Below are 10,018 nucleotides of genomic sequence, written 5' to 3'. Positions count from 1 at the left end.
TTTGTGTGTGTGTGTGTGTGTGAATTTGCATTCCCAGTTGTGGTGTAGTTGCTGTTTAATTTACCCATAAACTTTGGCTCCTGTGCCCTGCGGCAAAGCGAAAAAGGGTGAAACTTGCAAGCATGAAAGCATCAATATGTTTTGTGCTTGTCGAATGTGGGGAGGCATTATTGTATTTAAAGCCATCATTTGCCTACTGGGAAAAAAAACAAAAAACAAACATGTTGACCATATGATGTTGAATAATGTGGCAAAATAGTTTTGAAAAGTGTCGCCCAGATAATACTGTGGTACTAGGGGACTGACATGTCAGTATCCACTTCCTTCAAAATTTAAAAAGGAAAAAAAAAAAAAGAATACAAATGTGAACCATGTTGATTTCCCCCCTTGGTTCACAAAGGCGAATTTCATAAAAGCATAGATTTTATATTTACTGTATATTTTTATTATATACATTAGTAAACTCAGTGAGTAGTCAGTTGTTTTCTCTCTGAAGGAATGAATAAAAGTGAAACCTACGTCGTTGGTTTAGCTCACCTGTACAGTCAGTGGGTTACCAGCCCAAAATCCTGGCATGCAACTGCTCCTCACACATTCAAATGTTCTATTTACTAGTATTTTACAGATAAGTCCTGCTAAGCTACTGTACAGAGACTGTGCTGAGGTAAAGCGGATGTTTCTGGCAAGCTTAAACCCCTAAAGGGAGGAGGGAGGAAGGGTGGGTGGGGGTGCGGGGGGGGGTCGTGTGGGGGAACCATTTTTGGGAGGAAAGTTTCACCTACGTTTATTCTTGTGGGAGTGTGGGGAGATGGGGTCACATTAGACAGGAAGGACAGCAGGGACAGACGCATGTCAATGTAACTCTCTTGAAGGCAACGCATGCATGCACACACACACACACACACACACACACAAGCATGCTCACACGTACGCATGCGCACACCTGCACACACGTACACACACACGTGCACACACGCATGCACACACACGCACACACGCACGCACACAGTATATTGCTGTTAGTTTTGTGATGTCCACGTTCTCTCAAGAGAGATTGTGATAATAATGGCTGCATCAGACTTGCCTGCGACGTTAACTTTTCTGTTCCCGGTATAAAACACAGATTGATGTATATGTTTTTTTTTTTGCGCTTAGTTGCAAATACTTGTAGTATAATCTCTATTCATAGATAAAGTCAATGAATGGTACCTGTGCGATGCCTTAATATACAGATTGCACACATGCAGACAAAAGCACCTTTTGATTAGAAAAGAAATTGCACAAGATCTGATACATATCATTGACAATACATGTTGACATTTTCTACACAGACTGAGAACTCTTTTGCATTGAGAAGTTAAGAAATTTGACATTGTCTGCAAAAAAGTATACATTTTGGTTTACAACTCCTTAAAGGTTGATTGGTATAATTCATCTCCGAATGCTGATTTTTTTTTTCCACATGCACTTTACCGCTTGAAACTTTTACCCCCCCGCCCCCGGGAGCACGACTAGCCAGTGAGCCGACCCAATTCCTATTGTGAACAAAACACTACACATCAACTATTCTAAATCAACCATGACTCTTTTAAATATTGAGTGTACGTTCTTTTCAGCAGTATTTGTTTTGCCATTGACTTATCAGTCATGAAAGTCCTCTATGAGTCTACGGTACTCATGCTTGTTTTTTCAACCGGTGAAATATATTGAAGGCTAGCATATATTTTGAGAGGCTAAGATTCGGTTTTTGCTTCTTCTTCTTCTTCTTTTTTTTTAATATATACCTCCTGTATTGAACTCACCATAATATTTTGGTGTGTGTGAGGCATGACGAGCTCTGTACAATCAGAACGAGCGTTCAATGGCAAATGATGATGCAAAGGAAAAGTCTGCAACCCGGGAGCAGGTTGTCAGGAGGACTTGAGGCCTAATACTGCTACAGTGCAACTGACACTAGTTCTATGTGATGAGACTTGATTAATCCAAAAAAAATAAAAAGAATCCTCTAGGGAGACATTCAGTGGCATGTTGAAAAGTGACATCTGGCAGGGGGAAAGGGAAAGCTTTAAACTAGTCTCTCAGACCGAGAACAGGATGAATTCGCCCAAGAAGTAAAACAAAGAGGTTCGTCTACCCAGTGAAGCATATGCGCACAAAAGTGAGTAATTCATCCCTTGATACTCAGGAACTTGTAATGCTCTCAGGAGAGGAGAGGAGAGGCTCATCGCTGAACACCATGTCCTTTTATCGTCTGAGAAGAAAACACCTTGCAATGCTTTTCAGCGTTTTGGAAAATCTGCCTCATCCACGCAGTTTGCTCGTCGACAGGTTCCCGTTTGCGCTCGGTGATGGCGTCAACAACGGTTTGAGAATTGGTCCTTGATTTCTCACATGTTCTAAATCGTTGCTTAAAATAAAAATAAAAAGTAAAAAAATTCTGCTTCCCCATCGCAAAGCTCAGCCCCTGTATCTGTTATTCAGCGTAGAGTCTGGTGCATTTCTCGGTTTGCCCCAAAGTTCACAGGAGGTCACTCTCCTCAACCTGTTAGGAGTGCCCTTGAATCAAGCCAGTTTAAGTGAAACAAATGACATGCAGAAGGCTTCTCTACCTGGTTGATATACTCATACCCCGTTACCCACCACATAAAAAGAAAATCACTCGCATTTGGGCCTCCACTAAACCAGCAAAGCTAAATGCCCCCTCCCATCCACCCACGCCCCAACTCAACCCACATACCACTCAAAATAAAGGGAAAACTTCCATTTCTCCTTTCTCTTATGCAGTTCTCCTCTTGATTTCATCCCACTTAGCTCCTTTGAGTCCTGGGATGAAGCATATCAAGGGTCATGCCAAGGGTCAAGGGTCATCCAAGAGGGTGAAGTGTGGGCAAGAGTGGTGGCCGGCAGTTCGGACGACGATGGTGGCGGTGGTGATAATGATGGATTGGGGTAGGCAGGCGGGTAGGTGGGCAGCAACATCGCCCCTCAGATGGAGATGGGGCAGGCGATGACCTTGTCCTCCAGCATGACGCTGACCACCAGGAAGACAAAGTAGAGGAGGAACATGATGAAGCCCAGCAATTTGCTCATGCGCCACTTGCAGGCGGCGATGGAGATGATCACGAAGAGCAGCATGAGGAATAGGAGCACAATGGCACAGAAGAGGCCGTTGGAGCTCACTGTCACCGACTGGAGGCCGTTGGCGAAAGACCACATGAGCCAAGGGAATGGCAGTCTGGGAAATTGTGCACACAAACAGACAGGCGACACATAAGTTACATGCTATTCTTGAGTGTCTGTCCATGTTCTGGCAAAGTATTATCAAATACATTTGGTCCTCACATTCCCATACACTTTTTTACCAATTGTTTTTCAACGACTTTTCTATTACTCCTCCAAAAATTTTATTTTACTTTCCATGACCAAAAGAAACTGTTTTTGAGAGTTGCCACTAAAAGGGTTTTTATTTTTCCCCATTTTTCTCCACAATTGTACTTGGCCAATTACTCCACTCTTCCGAGCTGTCCCGGTTGCTGCTGCACCACTTCTGCTGATCCGGGGAGGGCTGCAGACTATCACATGCCCCCTCCGATACATGTGGAGTCACCAGCCACTTCTTTTCACCTGACAGTGGGGAGTTTCACCAGGGGGACGTAGTGCGTGGGAGGATCACGCTATTCCCCCCAGTCCCTCCCCCCAAACAGGTGCCTCAACCGACCAGAGGAGGTGCTAGTGCAGCGACAAGGACACATAACCACATCCGGCTTCCCACCCACAGACACGGCCAATTGTGTCTGTAGGGATGCCTGACCGAGCTGGCGGTAACACGGAGATTCTAACTGGCGATCCCCATGTTGGCAGGTCATGGAATAGATCACTACATCACCCGGACACCCAAAAGGGTTAGCTTTAACACTATATATTACGTAAAAGTCCAAAATCTCCATGTGAGCTACTTTACTCTCAACAACTTTTGCGAGCCATATTTTGTACTTGTCCATTTTGAGATACTGATTGTTAAAATTGCACTTGCCTAATACATTGTTGACAAGAGAACTAGCTAGCTGATATGAAAGCTTGTAAGCGGAGGCACATTAGCATACTGTTGCATGCACGCACATAACGGAAATTTCAAAGCCCCGCCAAAGTGATTTTGACTTTTCCAAAACTTTAACAAAATTATAATTTTCCACAACTTTTCCAGGCATAGAAATTGTGTATTCAAATTCATGGACTTTTCCAGGTTTTTTGTGACCTGTATGTTCTCTTCAGAATTAGCATTACATTGGACGCTAATTTAGTTAGCATCCAACGTAACGCTAATTGTGAATAATGAGCTACAGGTACAGTCTATCAAATATACAATCTCATCATCAGCCGCTTTTCCGGGGTTAGGTCGCGGGGGCAGCAAGCTAAGTAGGGCACTCCAGATGTCCCTCTCCCCAGCAATGCCCTCCAGCTCCTCCTGGGGGATCCCAAGATGTTCCCAGGCCAGATTGGATATGTAGTCCTTCCAGCGAGTTCTGGGTCTACCCCGGGGTCTCCTCCGAGTTGGATGTGCCTGGAAAACCTCCAAAGGAAGGTGCCCAGGAAGCATCCTAATCAGATGCCCAAACCACCTCAACTGGCTCCTTTCAATGCGAAAGAGGAGCAGTGGCTCTACTCCGAGCTCCCTCTGGATGTCTGAGCTCCTCACCCTATCTCTAAGGCTGAGCCCAGACACTGTACGGAGGAAACTAATTTCAGCCGCTTGTATCTGCGATCTCACCCTTTCGGTCACTACCCAAAGTTCATGACCATAGGTAAGGGTTGGAACGAAGATTGACTGATAAATTGACAGCTTTGCCTTCCGGCTCAGCTCCCTCGTCACCATAATGGTCCGGGACAACACCTGCATTACTGCTGATGCTGCACCAATCTGCCTGTCAATCTCCCGCTCCATCCTACCCTCACTCGTGAACAAGACCCCGAGATACTTGAACTCCTTCACTTGAGGCAACAACTCATCCTCAACCTGGAGGGAGCAATCCACCATTTTCCGGTAGAGAACCATGGCTTCAGACTTAGAGGTGCTGACTCTCATCCCGGCCATTTCACACAGCTGCAAACCACCCCAGTGCACGCTTGAGGTTGCATTCTGATGAAGCCAACAAAACCACATCATCTGCGAAGAGCAGAGATGCAATTCTGAGGTTCCCAAAACGGACACACTCCTCACCTTGGCTGCGCCTAAGATCCTATCCATGAATATCACAGACAGAATTAGAGAAAAGGGACAACCTTGGCGAAGTCTGACACCCACCAAAAACGCGTTTGACTTGGTGCCAGGAATGTGGGCACAGCTCTCACTTTGGTTATACAAGGACAGAAAAAAAAGGGGGGGACTGGAGGGTGTGCTCCAGTTATCGGGGCATCATGATGCTCAGCCTCCCTGGGAAAGTCTTCTCTAGGGCGCTGGAAAGGAGGCTCCGACCGATTGTCGAACCTCAGATCCAGGAGGAACAATGCGAATTCCGCCCTGGCCGGGAAACAACGGACCAAATATACAATATTAATGCTAATCATATTTATCTTTTAGAAACCTGCCTTTAAATCAATTGGAGCCTCGGTACACAAATTACAAATACCAATGAAATGGTAAACATGATAGGGGCATTGACCTGAACAACTTTACCTGTTCATCTGTCCCAGTGACTTCAAATCTACCCTCTTTATGAGATCTGAATACAACCTCAGCAGGGATAGCATCATTACACCCTTTTATTTTCTAAGAACTGCTGCCATTTTACCTTCAGTCATGAATTTAAAACTAGCAAAACGAACCAAGACTCAAAGCGTACCCGACAGTAATGTCAAAGATGTTGGAGCCGACGGAGCTGGAGACCGCCATGTCACCCAGCCCCTTGCGTGCCACGATGACACTGGTAATGAGGTCAGGAATGGAGGTACCAGCTGCTAATATAGTCAGGCCCATAATCTCCTCCGTAATCCCAATAGTCTCTCCGACCTGAGGGGGGAAGGGGGGGAAAAACAGGCTTTGGGGTAAATAAATCTAAATCTCTTATTTAATACTTTTTGAGTTTTTATGATGATAGAGGTTGTGAGGAGGTGAAGTTAAAAAAAGCAAGCAACTAATATTTTTGTCTTTTACTAAAATATCTTTTTTATAAAAAAAAAACCCAATGTGGTCGTTTTTAAATGGGGGATTACTCAGTATGGCACTACTCTGAATGACAAGTGTAAATTGAGAGATAAGAAAATGTCAAACTTTCGGTAACAAAATTCTCCAACCTGTTTACTTCCTGCCTTCATTAAATTACAGAAAGCAAATGTATGAGACTTTGCTAATATGCTATCTTAACCACAATATGTAATATTGTTAATTAATTAATTACTCAATTAATGCAATATTAAATTGACTGCATATTACTGATTTTGATCTATCGTAATCACAATATTACTAATGCAGTGTTACTGATTCTGATCATAATGGCCAAGTCCGACACAGTGCAAGAGTTGTGTAAGCTCAGTAGGTCAATGGTTCTCAATCTGGTTATTGGGGACCACCAGTTCTGCTGGTTTTCTATGTTGCCTGGTAGCTAATTAGTCTAAAAAAACCTCCAATCTGGAATGAACAGGTGAACGTAGTATTTAACTACCGGGCAGAATAGAAAACAAGCAATACTGGTGGTACCTTGGGACCTGATTGAGAACCATTGGGAGTAGGTTTTGTATGTACCTGGTGAGCCCACCACACCATAAAGTAAGAAAAGGCCGCGATCCAGCAGATAGCTCCCAGGAAGGTGATGGGAAAGAACTTCTTTGCAGCCTGTGCGATAAGAGAGGGGAAGGAAGAGAGGCCAAAGTGTGAGTTTTACAGTGGCTAAAATGTAAAGGAAACTTTTATGGTTGTTCGCATCATATCAAAAATATAATCTTTTGAAACGTTGGATCGAAAGAACTTAGTCCTGATGGTGTGCAAAGGTTTGCAACCACACACACACACACACACACACACACACACACACAATGTACCGGTTTCCTGACGTCGGGCAGCGTGAGCCAGAGAGGGAGGACAACAGGTATGATGAGGAGGTAGGTAAGGCGCTTGCGGTTCGATTCAGGCCAAGACAGACTCAGGGGCTGGTCTTCCTCCTCCTCATCTTCAGCCTGAGAGGAGAGAGTCAAGTTGAATCAAATTTTATTCAAAGAGCATTATCAACAACAAGGCCTCAATACACCTCACATAAAAAATTTTTAAAAAATCACAGGAAAAGGATAATTCAGTTTTTTTGTTTTTAACGATCTGTATCACATTTTTGAAGTTTTTGTCATCGTGCATATTGATTATGATATCACTTTACTCACCGGCTCCACTTTGGAGATTTTGGACACGGGATCACCGCTAGACAGAGCTTTACAATGGCATGTTATGGGGCAACTGAACACGAGCTTTGAACTTGTCCTTTTAGCAAAAGCAACAAAAATCATGGGCGTCTGGGTAGCATAGCGGTTTATTCCATTGCCAGCCAACACGGGGATCACCGGTTCAAATCCCCGTGTTACCTCTGGCTTAGTCAGGTATCCCTACAGAGACAACTGGCTATGTCTGCGGGTGAGAAGCCGGATGTTTGGGTGGGTGGGTGGGTGGTAGGGAGGGGGGGGGTGAAATGGAGGGAACAGCGTGGTCCTCCCACACGCCACGTCCCCCTGGTGAAACTCCTCACTGTCGGGTGAAAAGAAGCGGCTGGTGACTCCGCATGTATTGGAGGAGGCATGTGGTAGTCTGCAGTCTTCCCCAGATCGGCAGAGGGGGTGGAGCAGCAACCAGGATGGCTCGTAAGAGTCGGGTAATTGGCCAGGTACAATTGGGGAGAAAAAGGGGGTGAATCAAGAAAAGAAAAAAAAATCCAGAGTGCCTCGGTTAGACGGTGTATATGATTATCTAGGATTTCTCAATTGCACTGGCTGGGTAGTGTACTGATTACTACCCCCTAAGGTAAGTAAGTGTAGGCTGGTTATTCCTGCAAGCTGAACCAGGAAGTAGCTCAGCATTAAGACTGACCATTAATAATGTTTGACATTTTGGGTACTAACTTTTAATGCACTTTTGTTTTCGCTTGCAAATTTGTGTATTAAATAATGAATCAATTAATTGAAACATGACATTTAACACTCATGTTCAGTTGCCCCATAAGATGCTGATGTAAGGCTGTGTCCAGTGGTGCCCCTGCATCCAGAATTTCCACAATGAAGACGGTAAAATTATATAATGGCTGATATGCAACATGGCAAAAACTACAAAAAAAAGATTGAGCTTGTAAAAACCTTGAAGTATTCTATAAGATAAATGAACATATATGAATTTATAAGAAAAACCAAAAGTTACAATAAAGAACAAATACTCCAAACATCGAATCTACAAAAAAAAAAACATTGTGGGAGGAAAAGTAAGCGAGAGAGAAAAAGACAAGAAATAAACTTTAATATCACACCGTGACAAAATTATTAAGTCATCAAATATCCCTCAGTAACAAGACTTGGTCCCTTGGATTTCATTTGATCGTTTAAAAATAAAAGTCGTGATAAGGTGCCCACAGAGTCAAATAAAGATCTTCCGTGGTGGCCCGGTGGTTAGCACTGGGTACTCCCAGGCCATCCCGGGTCCTTTCGGTGTGGAGCTTGCATTTTCTCCCCGTGTCTGCGTGGGTTGCCTCCGGGTGCTGCGGTTTCCTCCCACCATCAAAAGACATGCATGTTAGGGTTTATACTCCTGTCTGTGCCCCTGAGCAAGGCAATGGAACAAAGAACTGGAGTTGGTACCCGGGCGCTGCAGCTACCCACTGTTTCTAGTGTGTGTATAGAGGATGACTTAAATGCAGAAAATGAATTTCACTGTATGTATGTATGTATGTATGTATATATATGTATGTATGTATGTACAGTGCCAAAGTTTCTTCTTCACATGTACCTTGCAAGATGTCACATCTCAAACATTCAGAACAGTACAAGCACATCCAAAAACAATGAGGCCTTTTCCCTAACAAGGACTTCGTCAGCTGGATTACTTAATTGAGACGTTAACGCTTCATAGTGACTGTCCTACAAAGCTGGGGACACTTGTCCTAGAGGCACTTGATGGGGGGGGGGAAAAAGACAAAGAGGGCCAGAGAAAATGATGGCAAGACTTGGCCTCCAGCATGGCTTTGTTCTGGGGTGACCTTGAGACGGAGCTGTTTGATAACTGTGATTTGGCCAAGTGCACCAAGCCAGGAGGGGGACTCTCTCTGTCTGGTTATCAGGGGCTCATCACTGGTCGCTGTTGATAAGTCTGCACCAGCAGGCCCCCGGGGGTCTGGTTGGACCCACTACTGAAATGCTGGGAGAGCCAAAAACATGTTCCTCTTTCCTTCTCTAGTACTTCAAACTCTCGTGGAAACTCCCCACTGAAGTAATAAAGTAATTAAAATGAGCATTTCATTGCTCACATTAGTATTAATGCCATGCAATGATATCAAGTTCAAGATGTGATTATCATTACTGAAAATGTTCCAGAACTTTAAATAAACAGAGCCGTGGTTACATGTAAAAATATGGAAAATTACACACAGTAAACACAACTTATTTGTAAATCTAATTTCTTTTAAATGTTACTAAGCCATAGTTATGCACCCCAAATCTTTTGCCTCGATGGGAAAGTATCCTGTTAATACGCTTCTCTCCACCCCATAACACGTTGACTCTTGTGAACTTTACAGGTGCAAACACAGACCCTTTTGAGAATGGAAGGATGTCCTAGGATGTCCAAAGTCCCTTTGTTTGCAATTATACAGGAGGACAAGGAGCCTTGGAGACCTGCGGTAAACAGGTTCAAACATGCAGATGTGAGAGGGACCCACATCGTGACACAGGATTTGTCTTGTCCTTTTAAGAATTTTTCAACAAAAAAAAACTCAACTGATAAATTGATTAACAAAATAAATCAAGATCCAAAAGAGCTGCAGTGAGTATGATCACA

General features: G+C 43.9%; 1 protein-coding gene across 1 annotated transcript in view; it reads right to left on the bottom strand.

Annotated features, from left to right (window-relative positions):
- Nucleotides 1–2,985: 2,985 nt before the first annotated feature.
- The window catches only part of LOC130130634 (sodium/potassium/calcium exchanger 2-like), a 63,483-nt gene continuing 56,450 nt past the window's right edge, over nucleotides 2,986–10,018 (bottom strand). The window contains exons 8-11 of the mRNA XM_056300391.1: nucleotides 7,036–7,170; nucleotides 6,740–6,829; nucleotides 5,841–6,007; nucleotides 2,986–3,235 (exon numbers count right to left, since the gene is read on the bottom strand). Of these exons, the coding sequence (XP_056156366.1) occupies nucleotides 2,986–3,235; nucleotides 5,841–6,007; nucleotides 6,740–6,829; nucleotides 7,036–7,170 (642 nt within the window). The remainder of the gene's footprint in view (nucleotides 3,236–5,840; nucleotides 6,008–6,739; nucleotides 6,830–7,035; nucleotides 7,171–10,018) is intronic.

This window comes from Lampris incognitus, chromosome 20 (assembly GCF_029633865.1).
Source record: "Lampris incognitus isolate fLamInc1 chromosome 20, fLamInc1.hap2, whole genome shotgun sequence".
NCBI classification, from domain to species: Eukaryota; Metazoa; Chordata; class Actinopteri; order Lampriformes; family Lampridae; genus Lampris; species Lampris incognitus.
This window is presented reverse-complemented; position numbering and strand designations above follow the sequence as displayed.